The 22318-nt window shown below is 38.3% G+C and overlaps 1 protein-coding gene across 8 annotated transcripts in view; it reads right to left on the bottom strand.

Annotated features, from left to right (window-relative positions):
* Positions 1–22318, bottom strand: part of SNX24 (sorting nexin 24) — a 176041-nt gene that overhangs the window by 93717 nt on the left and 60006 nt on the right. Inside the window, exon 1 of one of the 8 annotated variants that reach the window (XM_082380730.1) lies at positions 20298–21735. The exons of the other annotated variants lie outside the window; for them this stretch is intronic. Within the exon in view, the coding sequence (XP_082236856.1) occupies positions 20298–20303 (6 nt within the window). The 5' untranslated portion in view covers positions 20304–21735. Of the gene's footprint in view, positions 1–20297; positions 21736–22318 lie in introns of those variants that run through there. 8 annotated transcript variants of the gene reach the window in all.

Raw genomic sequence — 22318 nt, 5'->3', positions numbered from 1 at the left:
GGCTTCACTGGTGGCACGGTGGTTGAGAGTCCGCCTGCCAGTGCAGGGCACACGGGTTCAATCCCTGGTCCGGGAGGATCCCACATGCTGCAGAGCAACTAAGCCCTGTTCGCTACAGGTACTGAGCCTGTGCTCGAGTCACAACTATTGAGCCCACATGCTGCAACTACTGAAGCCCGTGTGCCTAGAGCCTGTGCTCCGCAACAAGAGAAGCCACCACAATGAGAAGCCCGTGCACCACAACAAAGAGTAGCCCCCACTCACGGCAACTAGAGAAAGCCCGCGTACAGCAACTAAGACCCGACACAGACAAAAATAAATAAATAAAATAAATAAATTAAAAAAAAAAAGAATCTAGAAGAAAGGTTGACTATGTTAAGTGGAGGTATGGAAGCTGTAAAAAAGACTTAGACAACAGGTCTGGGTCCTATTGAGGAGATAAAAAATGTCTGTGATTTAAAAAAAAAAAACCAAACGCTGGATGGGATTAATAGTGGGTGAGACACCACAGTAGAAAAGGTAAGTAAACTTAAAGACCTGGCAAGAGAAACTGTACAAAACAAAATAGAGGAGGAAAAAACTAAAAGGTAAATCAACAGAGCATCTGTGAACTATGGGATGACTTTACACATCAAAATGCACGTGTAATTGGAGTCCTCACGGTAGAGGTGAGACGGGGGAGAGGGGCTGGGGAGAAAGACAAATATATTTGAAGAAATCTTGACCAAAATTTTCTCGATTTGATAGAAACTATAAACCCACAGATCCAGGAAGACCAATGGACCCAAGCTCAAGAAACATAAAATAAAAAACAAAAATCCAAGGCAAATCAGAATCAGATTGTTTAAAACCATTCAGAAAGAGAAAAATCTGAAAAAGCAGCCAGAAAACAGAGACAATACATAGAAAAGGAAGAAAAATAAGTTTGAGAACCAATTTTTCAAATATTTCTATAAATAACCAACCCTATAAGAGTGAGTCAATGCATATATACTTCAGTTATGTAAATATGTTCTATGTAAAGTAGCATGTACAAAATCAATGTACAATTCAATGTCAGTTAAATTTTTAATTATTATTTTTAAAGTATTTAGGTAATTTTTCCCAAATGGTAACACCAATAATAACAACAACAACAATAACAACAAAGACTTTTATAACACTTATATAAAGGCACTGCTCCAAGCTCCTTTACCATGAAAATCACTCATTTAATTGTCACAACAACCCCACATGGGATAGGTACTATTATCTCCATTTTACAGGTGAGGAAACTGAGGCATGGATTAAGTATCTTGCCCATGGTAGCTACTGATACATTTTGAACTCAGCAATTTGGTTCCTGAATCTGCTTCTTAATCACTGCACAATACTGATTCCCAATGAACCGAATCCCTTATATAGTCCTGTTCACTGGGGGAAACGAAACACGTGCAAGTGGGAGAAACATTCTGGAGTGAGGACAATGCCTTCCATCCAGTCTCCTCCCACGGTTCTGTCCTCTGGAGGGCCTTTGCAGGAACAGAGGACCCTGGGCAGAGGGGTGGTGGCGGTCTTGGCATGAGTTCCTTACCCCTAACTATTTGGAGCCTGTGCTCCTCTCAAGTAAACACTGATCTATATAAAAAGCATACAATTCTACAGAGTAGAAAAATACTTTTTATATTACCTTTTCTTGTCAGGATCTGTATCCATACCACCCCCTCAATCTCCTTACACTGTGGTTCCAAATCTCAGCTTGTATGGCTTTTGCTAATTAAACTTAAAAGCTTTTGCACCGCAAAGGAAACCATAAACAAGACAAAAAGACAACCCTCAAAATGGGAGAAAATATTTGCAAATGAAACAACAGACAAAGGATTAACCTCCAAAATATACAAACAGCTCATGAAGCTCAATATCAAAAACACAATCCAATTAAAAAATGGGCGGAAGACCTAAATAGACATTTCACCAAGGAAGACATACATATGGCCAAGAGGCACATGAAAAGATGCTCAACATCACTAATTATTAGCGAAATGCAAATCAAAACCACAATGAGGTATCACCTCATGCCGGTCAGAATGGCCATCATCAAAAAAGCTAGAAACAGGGCTTCCCTGGTGGCGCAGTGGTTGAGAATCTGCCTGCTAATGCAGGGGACACGGGTTCGAGCCCTGGTCTGGGAAGATCCCACATGCCGCGGAGCAGCTGGGCCCGTGAGCCACAACTACTGAGGCTGCGCGTCTGGAGCCTGTGCCCCGCAACGGGAGGGGCCGCGATAGTGAAAGGCCCGCGCACCGCGATGAAGAGCGGTCCCCGCACCGCGATGAAGAGTGGCCCCCACTTGCCGCAACTAGAGAAAGCCCTCGCACGAACCGAAGACCCAGCACAGCCAAAACTAAATAAATAAATAAAAATAAAAGTAGCTATAAAAAAAAATTAAAAAAAAAAAAAAAAAAGCTAGAAACAATAAATGCTGGAAAGGGTGTGGTGAAAAGGGAACCCTCCTGCACTGTTGGTGGGAATGTAAATTGATACAGCCACTATGGAGAACAGTATGGAGGTTCCTTAAAAAACTAAAAATAGAACTACCATATGACCCAGCAATCCCACTACTGGGCATATACCCTGAGAAAACCATAATTCAAAAAGAGACATGCACCACAATGTTCATTGCAGCACTATTTACAATAGCCAGGACATGGAAGCAACCTAAGTGTCCATCGACAGATGAATGGATAAAGGAGATGTGGCACATATATACAATGGAATATTACTCAGCCATAAAAAAAACAAAATTGAGTAATTTGTCGTGAGGTGGATGGACCTAGAGTCTGTCATACAGGATGAAGTAAGTCAGAAAGAGAAAAATAAATACCGTATGCTAACGCATATACATAGAATCTAAAAAAAAAAAACAAAAAACCGGTACTGATGAACCTAGTTGCAGGGCAGGAATAAAGAGGCAGGCATAGAGAATGGACTTGAGGACAGGGGGTGGGAGTAGCATTGACATATACATACTACCAAACGTAAAACAGTTGGCTGGTGGGAAGTAGCAGCATAGCACAGAGAGATCGGCTCAGTGCTTTGAGATGACCTAGAGGGGTGGGATAGAGAGGATGGGAGGGAGGCTCAAGAGGCAGGGGATATGGGGACGTGTATGCATATGGCTGATTCGCTTTGTTGTGCAACAGAAACTAACATGGTATTGTGAAGCAATTATACTCCAATAAAGATCTATTAAAAAATAATAATAATAATATGTGCTTATGCAAAAGAATTTTCAAAAAGTCCAAAGGATATAAACTGAAAAGTATGTTTCTTACATAAGAGACTTGTATAGGTCCTTGCCAATTTAAGAAGTATCTTAAATATCCTTTCAGAAATTGTCTATACTCATATAAGCTCTGTATGTGTACATGTAATAGAAGTTATTTTATTTTCTTACACAACTAGAGCTATAGCATATAGTTCTACTACTTTATTTTTTCTACTACTTTTATTTTTTACTTTATTTAATGCATATCAGACATCTTCATTAATCAGCACATTTTGACATACCTCATTCTTTACTGGATACATAGTACTACCATGTACGATTGCTACCATACTTTGTTTAATTTGGACCCTAAGATGGATATTAAATTACTGTAGTATTTTGCACTGTATATTTTTTAATATGTTTATATATGTTTACTTATATATAAATATATATAAAACATATGTTTATATGTCTCTATATATACTTATATTTTATTTACATATATTAATGATTAATGTATCTATAGAGAGAGAGATATATCTCATCCTTGTTCCTGTACATGTACTTACACACATACATATATAAGATAAATTATCAAAAATTTTGCCAAATTTATCCCCTCAAATGTACGAAATCACCCTGCCACCAAGAGGATATGGAACGCCTGGCCCATCCTGATCAACACTGCCCATTCATCACTTTGACAATATGATTAGGAAGTGAGAACTAACTGGGTATATTTTGACCAGTGTTTATAGTGGCATAGGTTTCCATTCCAACTATCTCACATAAAATCACAGAGACCTGATGTACCTGTCTAGGCCTCTACTCTTGTAGACATCCTTGCCCTCAGAGATTTCCAGAAATTCCTCAGTGTAAAGCTAAGGAAGCTTCGTGTAACTAAATAAACATATTAAGGTTTTCATTTAGATTTGTTTAAAAAAACAGAAATTATATTGTTCCTGTGACTAAATTCTAGCCACAGCTCTAAGAACATTAAGTCCTTAGTCTTCAAACTGAAAAGAAAAATAAATACGACTTTAAAGAGAAGATTTCAATTTGTAAGTGTGGTTTTGACTACATGTTAGAGCCAATTTTTCTTTCCTTTTCAGTAACATTTCTGAAAATAAACTGTAAATCAATGACAAAATATTTCATAATTTGGTTTACACCTACTTTTTTCAGGAATGTATCTAAAAAACAAAATAAACTTAAGCTAAAGATGGACTTAACCCATATTCCAGGTTGAATGATCTCTGTCTTCAGAAGCTCATACCTTACAAAGTTATTTACTTTCAACAAAAGCAAAAAAAAAAAAAAAGTTTTCCTAAATAAAAATGTCTAATAAATAACTTTTAAGTGCCTTCCAAATACAGATGGGGATTCTATATAAAACTAAGTTTTAGTGACCTTTCATATATATATTTTTTTTGTTTGCTTGTTTGTTTGTTTAGTATTTGTTCAGTTAGAACAAGATGTACCAAATATTAACTCTGGGCTTGAAATCAACATATTCTCCTTCTTGAGTAGGAATAAGCAAGAAAGATAAAATTTAAAAGGCTGTTATTTAGATGCTATAAAAAGTTGTATCTCTAAAAGTGATTTAATGTGTGCCTATTGAGGGCCAAGCTCTCAAAGGTATTAATTCACATCACACAAAGTTTTTTTTTTTTTAAATAAGGCAAAGATGATAAGAGACCCTGTAATCATAAATTTTTATGATATTTGATGACTAAATTTAAAATTCAATAAAACTAGTGTAAAATTTTAATTTGTTCCTACTCAGCCTTAAATCAAATTTCCTCTGTTCTAAGATGCCAAACTGCGAGATATTATTAATTTAATTATACTATTTTCGGTTGTGGAGAAGCTGCCAACAACTTTTTTTTCCGTATCTTTGAAAACACCTAAATTTCAGAAATTTTAAAATGTTTTTAAGAGAAAAACATATTGCTTCAAATAAACCACTGCTTAAAGAAGAACAGTTCTCTAAATAATTGCCACTAGAGAACAGCTGTGTAAGAGTTGGGCCTGATTAAATTTGTGTGTACATATACATTTTTTAATATGATTCTTCTTTGCAAAGAAAATTCATGATACCAAAAAGGACTCAAAATGATTAAAATCACTGATAAAAGAACAAAAATAATAAAAACAAAAACAAAATTAGAGCAAGAACAAACATCAAAGACAAAAGAAACCTGTTTCCTAAGCTGGAAAGATCAAAAGGGTTTACCATCTCCCAGGGAAAATAATATACCTAATATTCTGGATCTTTTAAAATTACAACAATGAAAAAAAAGTACTGCCAATATACTGATGGAATAAAGTAGGAACAGAGATCAGGATGACCAAACTTTTTCTATGCTACACTAAATGCCTCCCCGCTCCCCGAAAAGTAGAGCAATGTCTGCAGAATTTTATGAGAATATTATTTTATAATCATGCAAATTATTATTCACATGCGAAGGCAACAAAAAGTCAATCTCAGTTGTGGGCAAACTCAGAAAACAAATAACCCACACAGCCTTTCGAAAAAAAATTACTGAAGACATAGCACTGCCAATGGAAAGATTAACCAAAATTAAGCACTCAAAATACAGTAATAGAAAAGGCCAGCCATTGTTTTTGTTATCATCAAAGACTCTGATCCAGGGAAGGAGTAAATGAGTACAAAGAAAGACAACTTTATAAAGTGGCTGCTACTCTAAGAAGCTGAGGACAACTCCGGCAGAAAGCACACAGTGGTTTCATGGCCATTTGGAGCTGGCCTCCTCACAGGTTGCCCCGAGGCTCTCCTCTACAACTGAAAGGCTTGTAGTTGAAGTAGCCTGCTTTATAGAGTAACAAAAGAATCCACAGAAATCCATCGGAAACCTGGTTCCAAATTTTGGCTTTACATGCCTTCAAAGGTTGATGGTGAATGATCTTTAACCTAGAATTCCATATCCAGGCAAATTTTCTACCAGGAAGCCAGGAAAGTGCTCTTTTCAGACATGCAAGAGGGAGAGTATTTTATGTACTATGTACACATTCAGGAAATTCTCTTTGAAGATTTTTTTTAAATGGAATTCAAAAAAGAAGCCAAGAAACTGTGGACCTAATCTACAAACAATATGGGGGTGTGGGGGGAATACTAAAATGCCAGCTATGCAACCTAAAAAGTATTCAAATTAGATTAAGAAGCCAAAGGGTTCCAAGAAGAATGCTTTCAAGAAGAAAATGGGTATGATTAACACCTATTATCATTAAAAAGGTTTTAGTGACAGCATCAAAGCATTCACCTTTCTCTGCCAAGAAAAAAAAAAAAAAGTGCTTAGGAATTCCAAGAAAACCAACTAAACAAAACTGTATACAAGGTACAGTTCCAAATATAAAGCAAAATAAATGTAACATGACCTGGTACAGTTTAGAGAATAAGAGTGTCCATTTGAAGTAATGCTTGAAACATTCTCCACTGAGCAGTACAGGTTTAGTAATTTATACGGCTACATTTCCTTCCTTACAGTTCCAAAAACTTGATTACACAGTGAAAATATAAATATCTGTACACACACATATATAATTATAATATTGGGAACATTAATTATTGAACTCAGCTTTTAAAATCAATCTATACAACACAGAAGACAATTATTTTTACAGAACAGACTGTAAACGTTTTTTGTCAGTGTAAAAAATAATGGCATAACGAGCAGAAAATAGGAGATGAATGGGGGAGGAATTGGGTGTAAAGGAAGTAAATGGGGTCCAAATCTTTTCATCTTACATAATTGGCAGTCAAAGGACACTGCTTAAAAATTGGTGGATGAAGAAAGTGGTTCAAATTACAGAGTAACAAATATAAAGTTATAATTTTAATGATGAAATTAAAATCATATACATAGTGAAAATGGAGTGGAGGGGAGTGAAATACAGGAGCAGAGTGAATTCAATTCATATTTCTAACTGGAGGGACATAGAGATTTTCTAAGACACCAAGAAATAGAGATTCAGATATATTACTTAGAGTAACAGTGCTTAAAATAAATTAGCAACTTTTCAACTAACTTCTGGTTCTGGAAGGTACTAGACATTTTATTTTTCCTTTTACATGTTTATGCTGAAATGTTTTGCACGTATATGAAGTACTTTTAGATAGCCTAAAATGACATAACCTCTGCTAAATGTTTTTGTTTTAAATCTCTCTGGTTATAAAGGAAATATTTTGTTGAGTTTATTGATATTTATAGAATTACAGGTTTTCAGTCTAATCCCTACTACCGACTAATTTTAGCTCCCCAACTGATTACTTGATTATGAAAAGTCTTCATTTTTCTTTTCCTCTTCAGCCATATCTATGACACAAAACCAATCAATCAATTCAGGGTGAGGGAAACAATGCACTCAAATATATCAGGTCATACATATTGATTTGTTAACACAGTTTTTCATTAGTTTCAATATCATTATTAGTCAAAATCTTTGACTTAGATTTTCTATAAAATGTGAATGCTGCTAGTTCTTTGCTTACCTGAATTGTTATGGCAATAAATCGCATACTATGCTAAACAAGCGTTATGGAAGATAGATGCTTTATGAGCTTTATTATTCTATTTTATGACCTACTTTGAAAGAAGGAAAATAGATAAGTTTTATCTGTACTACTTACTAACTTGGGCAAATCTCTAAGTATCTTTGAGCCACAGTATCTTCATTAATAAAATAAGAATGATAAAATGATGTCTACTGTATTAGTTTGTCAGATAATAAATGTCTTGGCGCTTTGTAAGATGCTCTGAAATGGAATGAAGAATTGCTAACTGTGAAGTGGTCGACAAAGATGCCAGCAGGAAGAACAGAAGGGCTTCCATGGGTATTTGAGGACAGCCTTCCTGACAGGCTTCTTAAGGAATGGATTTGTGGTTGAAATAACTTTCATACAGAGGAGCAAAACAATCCATCATTCTTCTCTCAAACTACTTAGTTATAGACTGTGTCTCCTTATCACAAGCTCTTGGCTTCTGCAAAAAGGAGCAACTCTTCACCTCCCTCCCAAATCCTCCAGAACCAGCCCCAACACATCAATTCAATCTTATTTCCCATAGCTCTCCTGCAGGAGCCAATCAGCCAAGTCCTTCCTATATTTTCCCCACTCTAGGCACTGACTACCCTAGGGCTTCTGTTCACGCAGAAGTCTCCCTCTGCCAAGGAGTCCTCCTAGCCTCACTTCATCAGTCAAGTGAAATTCCACCTCCATCCCAGAGCCTTCTGGAACGTCAGGCATCACTGTATTCCATACCTTCCCCTTAAACAGATCATCTAAGTGGCACAATCGTATTATTTAAAATACAGTCACACTCTCTAATTTTCAACAAATGTATTCCTCTTGACTATTTCATATAAATATGTATTATGTGCGCCAATGGAAGTTTTTTAGGGGACAATAATCCTCAAGAAGAACCTACAAGGATGTTTTGAGAAAGCATTTGTAATATAATACTAATTGAAAGAGCAGTATAAAATACTTTATGCATACTATGCTGTTGCCTATATAAAATATACATAAAAGATAACAAAGGAAATAGGTCAAAATGATGTCTGAGTGGTAGAATTATTATAATTTATTATAAATTTATTACAAATTATTATAATTTTCTCTATAATCTAGAGTTTTCACTAGAGCATATATCATTCTTGTAATTAGGAGAAAGTTTAATCAAATTTCTGCCTTCTAAAGTTACACTGGAGTAAATCTAATAAATGATAATTATTCATTTTTAATACAACTATCAAGTTCTTATGAAATTCATTTTTGTATTTCCATATATATTCATTGAGCATCTGCTATGTGCCAAGCACTCTGCTATGCTCTATACAACAGCAGCAGCAGCTACCATTTTTGAGTGCTTACTATGGACTATGCAGTGCTCAAAGCACGTTCATTTATTAACTGATTTAGTCCACACAAGATCCTATAACGTAGGTACTGTTATTATTCCCACCCCATATGTGAGGAAGCCAAGTCAGAGTGAGTTACGTAACTTCAGAGTTAGGAGCTGAGCTAGGAGTTGATTCATAAATCCAGACAGTCTGGTTCCAAACTCCACAATCTTAAGCCCTAGAATTCTATCACTAGAAACAATGGTGAGCAAACTCATAGTCGTAGCCTTTATATTATTGTAAAGGAAAAGTATAAAAAGGTATCTGAGCTATACTCAATATGAAACGCTTACTTTAAAAAAAGGTGAGTGTACAAGAGAGGGCAAGATTTGCTCTCAGGGATCAGGGGAGCTTTCTCTCAGGAGCTGTTTCTGAATAGATCTACAGTAAAAGTAGGCAAAAAGGAGGCACAAGCATTATAGGCAGAACATGTGCAAAGGCCCTGAAGCAGAAGGTAAGAGGATGGAAGAAGCTGAGGGCAGTACAGCCAGCCTGTAAGAAGAGCATCTCTGCAAGAGGCTGGAGAGGAAACAAAAGGCTAGCTTCATCAATTGCTCAACAAGGATTAATTCTAGGACGTGCCAGGCTCAGTTCTAGTCACTGCAGATAAAACAGTGAACAATACAAACAGAGATCCCTAACAAAGCTTACTTATATTTTAACAGAAGGAGGACAAAGACAATCACACAAATAAATGCACACTAGCTGATGATAAGTGCTACGGAGAAAAATAAATCAGAGTTAATAAGGACAGAGAGGAGCTGGATGAGCGTGTGTATGGCTAGTATATGGGCTGGTCAGGGAAGGTCTTACTGATAAAGGTGTATTTGAGCAGAGACCTTGTATTAGTTTTCTATTACTGCTGTAACAAACACAACATCCATTCATTATCTCACAGTCCCATAGGTCAGAAGTCCAGTGCACTTGACTGGTTTCTCCACTTCAAGTCTCACTGGGCTAATAACAAGGTATTGGCATGGCTGGGTTCCTTTTGGTGGTTCACTGGGAGAAAACCAGTTTCTGTCTCCTTGTGGTTGTAGGACTGTGGTCCCATTTTCTTGCCGGTTATCAGCTAAGGGCAAAATTTCCAGCTTCTAGAAAGCACCTGTATTCCTCAGCTCATGGTCTCCTTTCTCAATCTTCAAAGCCAGCAGCAGAAGATCAAGACTTTCTCATGTCACATTTCTGTGATCTACTTTTCTGCTTCCTCTTCCACTTTTAAGTGGAAGACTCATGGGATTATATTGGCCCCACCCAGATAATCTAAATTGTCTCTGTGATCTCAGCGTCCTTAACCTTCATCACATCCATTAAGTCCCTTTTGCATGTCAGGAAACATATTCACAGGTTCTGGGCATTAGGGTGTAAACATTTTGGGAGGCCCATCCCTCCCTTTACCACAGACCTGAAGGAAGTGAGAATATCTGGTTGTGGGAGCAGGGTGGTCCAGGCACGTGGAAGATTAAATGCTTGACATGTTTATATGCCGAGAGTGATGAGGAGGGAGAAGAGTTAGAGGGAAGGTCTGAGCGGTGGTGGGGAGAGGTGAGTGGAAGTAGAAACAGGACAGGCGGATAACTGGATGTGGAGTTTCTTAAAAAAAAAAAAGAAAAAAAAGAAGGAATCAAATATAATGGTGACGTTTGGGGCCTGAGCAACCAGAAGGATGGTGGTGCCAGTAACTGAGCTGGGAAGACAGTCTGTCGGGGCAAACAGGAGCCCTGCACTGGCCGCGTTAAGTCTGAGATGCGTGTTAGATAGACATTAAGTGGAGATGTTCAGTAGGACTGAATTAACACGTCTGGGGCTTAGGGAGAGGTCTTGGCCAGAAATATAAATTTGGGAATCATCAAAGTGTGAATGTGATCTAAAATCAGAAGACTGGATCTGACCACCTAGGAAGAGTTTAGTTTGAGGTCTTGAGATCCTATCAGGGCTTATGGTTTTCCATTCTAGCATGAGAAACCTTTGCTACTTCTTAAAAGTCTCCCCCTTCCAAATTACACTTCTCTAGCTCCTCTAGCTGTCCTTCAGAAGACCTGGTCTTCAGGTCTTGCACTACTGACCACCTTCCAGTTAAAATACAGTTTGTCACTATTCACCCTAAACTGTAGAATCCAGGACTTGAGGGGATATATAGCCATTTCCCAATTAGTGAATGGACTGTGTCTCCCAAATCCATAGTTGAGGTAGTTTAAAACTCAGCACAGATTTTCTCATAGAATCAGTATAAAAGATAGATTTCAACTCATAAAAAACCCTGTTTAGCCCATAATATGCATAAATTACAATAATAATATTTTTATTTCACCCAGCAGCTTTGCAGTATAACACAGCGGCTAAGAGTTCTGGCTCTTGAATCAAACTGCCTGGGTTTGAATCCTGTGTCTTCTATTGCTCTCCTCTGGGCTCGGCTAACACTCCATGATTTGGGGCAAGTTATTTAAGCTTTACAAACCTCAGTTTCCCCACCTATAACATGAAGTTTATAATGGTACCTTTCAAATAGGTTTGTTGTCAGGATTAAATGTGATTATCAGTGTCAATAATTTACCATATTGTCTGGCATTTAGCAAGAATTCAAACAAGAATGTTATCTATTAATATCGTTATTAACATCTAGTCATTGTTACATCTGTTTCTTTATCAGCACGGGGGAGGGAGACTTGGTGGATAGAGAGGGAAAGAGATGATTCCTCAGGAGTGTGACCTACTCACCACACCCATCCATCTCTACAAGGGAGAAGGTACTTTTCTCCCCGTCCCAGAGCTAGTTGAGCCTGCAATGCACACACGTGGTAGCCTCTGCACTCACCTCTGTCAGCGCCCACTCAGAACCCTGCATTCCTGATGAGGCCTGACCACTAAGACTTAGAGGAACCCTGACTTCCCTCCACCTTAGTTTAAGATTCCATATCTTCGACCCGTATTTTTCTGAATGTTTCTGGAAGCCATATCTCACTGTTGGATCACAGGGCCCTGGAGGTCAAATAAAACTTCAGGTCTTTCCCAAGAGTTCTGGAACAAGTGATTGTGAGAACTGAGGTCAGGCTTACAAATGACCTGTTAAATAGGATCATGTCCATTTCAACCCATCATACAAGGATGTTGTAACATTTCTGAAAATTGATGCTGTCATCCAAATCAGGAGCCAGTGTTTTTGCCAAGACGTGTGTCATCTGCGAATCTGAAGTCCTTCTTTCATCCGGGCCCGAGAGCTCTCTCTACAGCCTCCCAGCTTGTCTCCCTGCTCCACTCCTGTCCTGTAACAATCTGCGTTTCACAGCAGCCACAGCGGCCCTTTTCAGGCATCAGATCATGTGACTCCCCTGCTGAACTCCTTCCGATGGATTTCCATCACTCCTGGAACAAAATTCCAGTCCCTGCTCCAGCCCACAAGGCCCTATACCAGCCAGCTTCAGAGCCCCCTTCTTTTCTTCAGCTCCTAACACACCCCTCTTACTCACCCTGATCTATCTGCACCAGCCTCCTTACTGACCATCAAACGTATCAAGCACATACCCAACTCTACGTTTTCTTGGTTTTTGTTTTTTTTGGGTTTTTTTGTAGTTAAAAATAGTTTAATGTGATTTTATTATATTTAAAAACATTGTTCTGGGAAGGCCAACTCTAAGTTTTGCAGTGCTTTTTTTCTACCTAGAAAGCTTTCCCCTCATTTTGTTCAACTGCTGTTCCGGGTCACCTTCTCAGAGAGGTATTATCTAGGCACTCCATCTAAAACAGTGACTCTAGCCCCCCACCCTTCTCTACCCCCCAGACCTGGCTTTATTTTTCTTCTTTGCATTTACCATGGTCTGGCATTAACACACACACACACACACACACACACACACACACACACAATTTGTTGGCTGGTCAGCTTGTTGGTTTACTGTCTGTTCCCCCACTAAGTTATAAGCTCCATAAGGACAGGAACCTCATCTATTTTGTTCACTGTCGTAGCCCCACTGCCTTGAAGAGCACCTGGCGACAAAGCAGGTGAATACAGGAAATAAATGAGGAAGGAAAGTGAGCAAGTAACAAAGGGCAGGACAACACACTGGGAAGAACATGTCTACACCTTAGTCCAGCTCAGCAGTCTGACAGTGAAAAGGGTAAGATGAGTTACTTTTCTTAGAGAGAACAATCAGTCAGTTAGACATGACAGAGGCAGACAGTGCGGAACAAGATGGCTTCTTGTAGAAAGTCTGTTGCAGCTGATCAAAAGAATACTGTTCATGAGGGCCCGAGAGCTATGAAAATAGCTTTGAAATACAGCCCTTTTATTAAAAAGAAGCTATCAGTCTTAATAATTAGTACCATTTGGGAGAAGCTACACGATATGGTGGAAAGAATGCCACTCCAGAGTCAGACACCCCCGACACCCAGATCTGGCACTTGCCGGCTGTGATTCCTTACAGATATCGCTTATCCACTTGGAGCCTTAATTTCCTCATATGGAAAGTAGGGATGATAATACCTATTTCTTAGGACTGGTGATAGAGTAAATAAATAAGACGAGGTATATAAAGCACTTAGCACCCAGCCTGGCACATGACTGGCGCTCAACACATTCTAGTCTCTTCCCAAATATCACTGGGTTTCTCCCAAATCTAAATGGAATTTGAGGTTATTAATAGCCTTCACTTCTCTAACACACCATGAAGTCCTATGATGCGCTATGCTTATTTCTTAAAAAACATATTCTCACCAAAAAAATCATGTAATTCAAAAGTTAAAGTATTCCCTCTATATAGATATACATACATATACACATAAATATATATATGCAGATAGATAAACAGAAATAGGCAGATAATTACTTTTTTAACCCAAAAAGGTGCAAAGGTAAGCTTGGGTGGTGGAGAATTACTGGTCATCCATGACGAGTCGGATCCTTTCTATAGGCATCAAGGAGATGAGATTCAAGATCCTCCTGTGTTCTCTCAATACTGAACTTATGGTACTCACTGGACCCCACAGAGGAAGGTTACTTGGGCACAGGCAGTTTGCAATATGCCTGCCAGTTTCAAAGCTCTGCTGCTCAGCCCTGAAACATGGGCAGAGAGCAGGTGGAGAGGATCAAAATCTGTGCCCTAAAAAAATGCAGACCATTTTATAGGCTCTACAATCAAGGATCCTGAAGAGGAACCCTGTTGTTCCTGCTGAGGGGAAAGAAGGGGTTCTATTCTACAAACAGCTGTTAGAGGGCACACATCCACAGTTTTAAAATGCCCATCTACGCAAAGAAAGGAAGCTCTTAAAGACTGTAGAGTTCTCAACCTTCTTTCAAAACTCCATATTTTAACTCTTCCTAAAAAACAAAAGCATTTATCAGGTATTTTACTCTCCCAATATATGTTTGGTTTAAAACTGTTACACTGTAAAAAAAAAAAAAGATGATGATGATGACATTGCTTTATCCAAATATTTATTGAGCACTTACTATGTGCTAATTCCCATTCAAGGTGTCTGATATCTATCAGTGAAGTAAAGTGGCAAAGAGCACTGCCCTCATGAAATTTACATTCTAGCAGGGGAGACAGATAACAATAGATATATTTTAAAAATAAGTAAATTATACGGTATGTTTTAGAAAGTGATTACCTGGTATGAGGGGAAAAACAGAGCCAAGTAAAAGGAACTGGGAGTGCTGGGGGGAAAGCTGTAATTTTAAATAGAATGGTCAGAGTGGGCAGCACTGAGAAGATGGCATATGCAGATGATAAAGTTGCATCACAGAACTTAACTTAGTAAGAGCTTTTATTTATCATCCTAACTTTAAGTTAACCTATTACTCAACCATAAAAAAAGAATGAAATAATGCCATTTGTAGCAACATGGATGGACTTAGAGATTATCATATGAAGTGAAGTTAAGTCAGCCAAAGAGAGACAAATATGATGTCACTTATATGTGGAATCAAAAAAAAAAAAAAAGAAAGATACAAATGAACTTATTTACATAACAGAAATAGGCTCACAGACATAGAAAACAAACTTATGGTTACCAAAGGGGAAAGGGGGTAGAGGAATAAATTAGGGGGTTGGGATTAATATATATACACTACTATATATAAAATAATCAACAAGGACCTACTGTACAGCACAAGGAACTATATCCAATGTCTTATACTAACCTATAACGGAAAAGAATCTAAAAAGAATATATATATATACATAACTGAATCACTGTGCTGTACACCTGAAACTAACAAAACATTGTAAATCAACTATACTTAAGTTAAAAAAACATTTAAGTTAACCTACTTTTAAAAATGCACTGATACATGATTGTTTAAAAACTAAGTTTACCTAATGAAAAATTTATAACTAAACTTCTGTGTTTAACCAAGTACCAACTTTTCTAAATCTATATAACACACACCAATGCCAAAGACTCTCAGAGAGAAGTCTGGAATCTAAAGAGGCCAGGCCTCAGCATGTATCACTGTCATTCTTCACGTAGAATCAGCATTTCTAGCCCATATATTAGGAACTGCTGAGGAGGGGAAAAAAAAGGACATTCCAAGAGTTTCTTGTATTGATTTCTTTTATCCCAAACAAAGAGATTCTCCTAGTAACAAGATATGTCATAATCACTTAATTTGCCTGACTCCTTTAAAGAAAGAACAATGGATTCAAGAAAAGGTGTTGACTTGTAAAAATATAATCATTTTGCAAGATTCTGTTGTTTGTATGGGTCACTTTCCCTTAGTGATATAGGTGGTCTCTACAGAGAATCGGAAAATGCGTTAAGTCTAATTCCTGTCATTCCCAAGAGCCTGAGCTAAATCTAAAGCAGCCAAAGTGTGAAAACTCTAAAACTGCTCCTGAGGGCAGGAAGGATAAAGCTTCTTCTCCAAGCCTTATCTCTAGATTTAATGTGCTAGACACTCACAATTAAATTACCTCCATCAACTGGACATGATCATTTTCTTCTTTCTCTCCACAGTGTTTCTGCACAGGCAGAGCCAGTGTAACTGTGAACCTCGTGCCAGGCATTCCCCTTCAGAGCACAACACACAGATTTGAAGGAAACTCTCTGGTGAAGTCCTTTCCCAGACCAAAAAAAATGGTTCACAAGATAGGGAACTAACACCTCCAGCCACCACTCGTTCATTCCTTTTCCAAACATTTGCTCTGTGAGTGTTTGAGCATTCTACTCCTCACCACGGCTTTGCCAAGGCCATCCTAAATTTTACAAACTAAAATGTACAAGATCAGTGTAATATGGACACATGAAAGCGTTTCCAGACAGAAGAGCTGCTTCGCCCTCAGAGATAAATAGTATATCCAATTTAAACATAGTTGAGAGTAGAAGAGTTATATTCATTTCATTATGCAACTTTTCATGGGATATATTGCAAAAGTAAATTAATCTGCAAAGATACATGTGAAGAATAGACATAGAACAAAAAACGTATAATTATTTCTTAACTAATATGTGAACATAGGTGGATATGAATTATTTGTTCAACACAGTGGCACCAAACTGAAATTGAAATATGACTTTTAAAAGTGAAAAAGTATTTTCATAATAATAAAAATGTAAACGACCTAATATTTAGTAGAAAAATGATTAATAAATCATAGCACATCATGTCCCAGAAGATGTATTAACATGAAATGAGATGGTTAATCTTGTTAAAATTTTTAAAAATAAGAGCAGGCTATAGAGAGAGTACATTTTCATGTTTAAGGAAATATATTATCATGAGAGTGTACGGATATGTGTATGTACCAAAAAAGCTGGAAGAAAAAAAAACACACCAAAATGTTTTGAAGGGATGGATAATGTTTTTTCTTCTTTTCACTTGTCAAGATTTTTTTCTCCAATTTTTTTCTGCATTGAAGATTTATATCTCAAACCATTTTCTGAAGTTTTGAGTGAAAATATTCTCTAATGAGAAAAATAAGCTGTGAATCAGATATCCTGGGTTCCAGGTCCCTCTTTGACACTTAGCGATACAGACAGAAAAAACACTTCTCAGCATTATGCCTGTTCATCATCTATAACATGCAGGGGTTGACCAGATGCTTTCTAACATCTTACTATTTTACTTATGTATATCGTAATGACTGGGTATTGCTTTGTCACATATATTTCTCTCCACATCCACTCTAAGGCAGAGACTGTGCCACATGCACATATTCTTGTGCTTTGTTTTACACACTGATCAGGGCAAACACATGTTAACTCATTCACAACTAACCTTGCATGCTAACCCCTACTGTTCAAAAATCATTACCTTCAGGGTCAGATTCTATTTAGTTAGTTGTCTTACACTCTCTCTCTCTTACCAAACAGCAAATTCAGTTCTCAAGGCAGACAACCCTGCTCTTTATCCCACCCACCCTCCCCTACTCTTCTACCCTGTGTATAATTTCTTTCTTTTAATTAATTAATTTATTTATTTATTAGTTGCTTTGGGTCTTCGTTGTGGTGCACGGGCCTCTCATTGTGGTGGCTTCTCTTGTTTTGGAGCATGGGCTCTAGGCGCACAGGCTTCAGTAGTTGTGGCACGAGAGCTCTGTAGTTGTGGCTCATGGGCTCTAGAGTGCAGGCTCAGTAGTTGTGGCGCACGGGCTTAGTTGCTCTGTGGCATGTGGGATCTTCCCGGACCAGGGTTCGAACCCGTGGGAGTACCCTACATTGGCAGGCAGATTCTTAACCACTGCACCACCAGAGAAGTCCCTGTGTGTAATTTCTGGCTGTGAAATCAGAGGGCTGTATCAAATGTAAGCCCCAGGTTCGTCTGGGGCAGACAGTGGCTTTCAAAAAGACTGGACCACATGCCCTCTGCTCACTTCTCATGTCTTCTCATCCCACCGCTTCTTTTTCTTTTACAAAATGCTCACCCCTCTTTCTTCCTCAGCCTGCAAGCGAATGCAGTAGAACCTGTATAGAACTATCTACCTGAGCTCTCTAGTTTCTAGACGTGTCCCCTTGCCTTGGAGGGGAACATACAACATCCCACTGTCAGAGGTTGTGAGCAAACACTTGCACTCACTCTCAGGAAGGGATGGATGTGGCCAACAGTTCACTGTTAAAAAGATTCAGCTAGGATATCCATGATAAAGTGAACATAAAATCAGGTCCTTCTGAAGGCATTTTTCTAAAGTTGTTATAACCTTGGGCCTCCACAGTATGAGAAGGGTTCATTGGGTCCCAATGTGTGTGAAGTCTGTAGCCAGTCTGGTGCCAGTGGGGAGCTAGTCCATCAGCCGGCTACAGCTGGCCCCTCTCCTGTTACTGTGCAAAAAGCACACTGCCCATCTGACAGGTGAAGAAGAGGTACCGGTTTTGTTTTGCTTTTTTAGTTAACATCATTATATCTCATTTTAATTATTTTCCTAATATCTGAACCACCCTGAGTTAATCTACTGTTGGGATCTCTTTAATATGCTTTCTGACATAAATATAACTAAAATGACTAATTTTTCTGGCCACAAAGTCAAAACACTGCACCAAACCCCACAAAAGTAAGTCAAAACAAGCCCTCCACTACTTTCCTGTTCAGGTTTTCTTCTGTGTGCAAGATATGACCTCCAACTGAGTTTTGTGCTTTTTTTAATTCAAAGGTATTCCTACTTCGTTAACACAATTCTTCATTTTTGACTTCTTCGTTAGTACCAAGGAGAAATTCCTGGCTTTAAAAGATTCAAATGACTTACATCTAAATCAGACCTGGACTCTCTCCTCTCAACATCCAATTTACCTGAAATCTCTTAGAGTTTCTCTGCTTCCATAAAATGCGGGTGCCACTGCGCATCAGGCCCAGGTTTGCCTCTTTGCACAAACAGTCCAAAATAGTTTTCCTGATCTGTTTCAACTTGAAGTGTTGTCAATATATGGATTGTCTTGCTTTCTAATTCAGTGAAAAATCTAGTTTTCCATTAGTCTCTGCCTTTCTAATTTTCGATACAGCTTTACTAAATGTAATTATTAAAGGCAGATTCAAGAAAGCAATTACTGAGCTACGGGTTTGTACTTCTGAAGTCTTAATAAGTGGCAAAAAGCTGTAATTGCACTAAGAGTATAAAATAAAATTTTCTATGGATTAGATATATACACCCTTGAATCTGTATATGGAGAGACATATTTAAAACAGTATATAAAGCATGCTCTCTTTAAACACAAGTTTTAACCTGCATTGAAACTTTATTCAAAGGCAGTGATCTATGCTGGAAAGAGTAGGAAAGGACATTTCAGAAAGACTACGTTCTGATCTTTCTCCAGGACTCTGTGACTTTGGTAAACCACTTAACTCTCCTGGATCTCCTTTTTCCCAACATCTGTAAATATGTGAGAATGTTAAACTAGATGGCTACTAAGTGCTCTCTGAGCTCTGAAGTTCTATGAACTATTTATTAAATTCTTAATCTCTGCTAGGCTCAGTATTACACACACACAGAGCTTCCAAAGCTTAAAATTTAGTAAAGAAGGACAATATAATTAATATTAATAATATAAAGCAATATGTAAAAGTGCTATTCCAGTGACATAAACCAAATTAATTTTCCGAAATGTCCTAAGGAATAAGCTGCACATGTGAATGGAGGATACAGCTTCTTTGACAGTCATCCAAACTATATAATTTGGCTTTCTATCTATAGGCAAACAGTGGAACATTCATTATTCGGTCACTTAACACTGGCCTTGGGCAAACAACAAACTCTGAATGGAGCCACTGTCCCCAAACCAAAACGCCTCTGAAACATTTCGTAGTCATGTAGCGCTCACTGAACATACTTATCTCAGTACTGTGATATTATTTATTAACTCATGAGAGGCAGAAGGAGCAGGTTACTATCACTGTTTTACACACGAGAAGACTGCAAATGAGAAAAGTAAATGACTTTTCAAAAGTTTCATAGCTAATCAGCGGTCTGCCTTCCAGAATACGATCATGGGCAGCCTTTCCACAAAATTAATTAGTGAATAGGCCATAGGAGCCCTGTCCCTGTGACTTTTTCACTCTCCAGAAAGATCTTCATTTCTCTTAATGATGTTCCTTGGTTTGTCAGCACCATTCAAAATGGTGCCTGCAATTTACCAGAAAGCTACAGCAACAACTCTAATTCTACCTTATATGAATTTAGTTGATAAGTGAAGAACTTACCTTCATGACTTCTGGAAATCTGTGCTAATGGATTTTGGACAGGGTCCTTACACAAGGCCTTAAAATTTATACTCAGCATCATCACTACCACCATTATCTGAAGGAACATCTGCAAACTCAAAACCACACTGCAGTGCTTTCTTCAAATCCTCCTTCATTGAAGGCCTAAGAACCAAATTTGAAGTCAAGGGAAAAAATGAAGAACAGAAACAATCAGGCAAGCAAACGATACACTTATTCCTTTAATTCTAAGTTGAAAACCTGTATACTACGTCCATACTGAAGCACCCATCACTCTGGATGCTACATTTGAAGAACATCACTGTCACATGAGATAGTCTTTTCCATGGAGAAGCCACGGCAGGACCAGAGGTCTTTCCCTATGGCATTTGAGGAGCAAGGAAAGATGTTTACCCAGGGGGAGCAAATGCAGTCTTTAAGTACTTGCAGAGCAAGTGAGTAAAGGGATCACAATGAAGTTTTGTCAATCTCAATAACAAAATTAAGGCCAGCTAGTAAATTTTCTGTATAGTCTAAAGCTGAGGAAAAGGATCATGACTTAGAGTTTGCCATGCAAGCATGACGAGCCCACATCCCAAATCACCCACCAGATAAGGCTGAACTGACAGTTTCCAGGCAGCTTATGTGAAGAAGGATTACTATTCAACCCACTTTCTGGTCAGTGATTGTATTTTGGGAAAACAGACTACATGCCACTGTTAAGCAAACAGCCCCTGTCTTTAAAGTGAGTCAATAAGGGCAGGGGTGTCATTAAGCCAGAGAAGTAGCTAACATAAAATCTGAGTTGCAGAATGTTAAAGACCCCAGATCTACTACTCAAAGAAAAGCATTTTACAAGGAAGCACCAAGATAGAGACTCAGAGTAAAAGCCTCTAAAACACAAAAGCACAAATAATTATAAACACTAAATCTAAAATAGTCACTTGAAAGAATTAAGAAAAGTGGGTAAACATACAACTTCTAGCTTTAAAACACCAAGAGAACAAAGCAGGGCTCTGGTGATGAACCTTAAGAGAGGCCACAGAAAATGTACCAGAAGGATCCAACTCCACAGAGGAGCTGGAAACAAAAAGCAGAGATCCCTGGAAACAGAGTCAGGAGCACATTTTCCTCACGCAATCAGAATGAGCAAGTCACATGTGTGGACACAGACTCCTAATAAAGAAACAAAAACCAGACACAGTGAAAAGTGCTGTGGGTTTTGTCTTAATTCTGATACTAGGTAGCCATGCTCTCCTGGATAGGTCATTTACTCTCACTTTGGCTTTAGTTGCTTTATTTATTTATTTAGTGAAAATGTACTGATCACTACTACGTGTAAACATGTGCTAGACACTGGGCATACAGTGAACTAACAGCACAATGCATAGTCTTATAAATGCTCTGTGGGAAAGGACAGACTACTGAGAGCCTGAAATAGGACATCCCAGTCAGGGCTAAGTCCCTGAGAAAGTGGTGCAGAAACTGAGACCTGACACCTCAGAGAGAGGTGAGAGTGGAGGTGGACAGGGCCAAGGGGGAAGGTTACTTAACTAAAGCAGATTCACTTGAGCAGCCAGACTATGAGACTGGAGCTCGAGGGGTGGGGGGCAGTGAGGGGGGAAGGAGTATCAAGAATAGTCCTTAGGTAGAGAGGGGCCAGACCACACCGGGCCCCTTAAGCCACACTAGAGATTGACTGGCCTTTACCAAATGAGCAATGAGGAGCTGCTCAGTGATTGAAGCAGGAGCCGACTTGATCAGATGTGCAGAAGAATCCTGCTGACTGCAAAACTATGGATTCCAAAGAGTCTGGAGTGGATGGGGAAGACTGAGTAGGAAGTTATTAAGTCTTCTCCAAAGTTCTGTTTCACACTGAAAATTTTATGTTCCTTACCTTTTCATTTAAGCATTTTATAATTACAATATGTCAATTTAAAAATGAACTTAGTCATATAAAAATTACAAAACTCAGCCTTTAAAAGTTGGATAGTTGGCCTTTTAAAAATGAAGTCACTAGG

Source organism: Balaenoptera borealis (assembly GCF_965194805.1).
Source record: "Balaenoptera borealis genome assembly, chromosome: 2".
NCBI lineage: Eukaryota > Metazoa > Chordata > Mammalia > Artiodactyla > Balaenopteridae > Balaenoptera > Balaenoptera borealis.
Note: the sequence above shows the minus strand (reverse complement) of the source record. Positions and strands in the feature narration are given on the sequence as shown.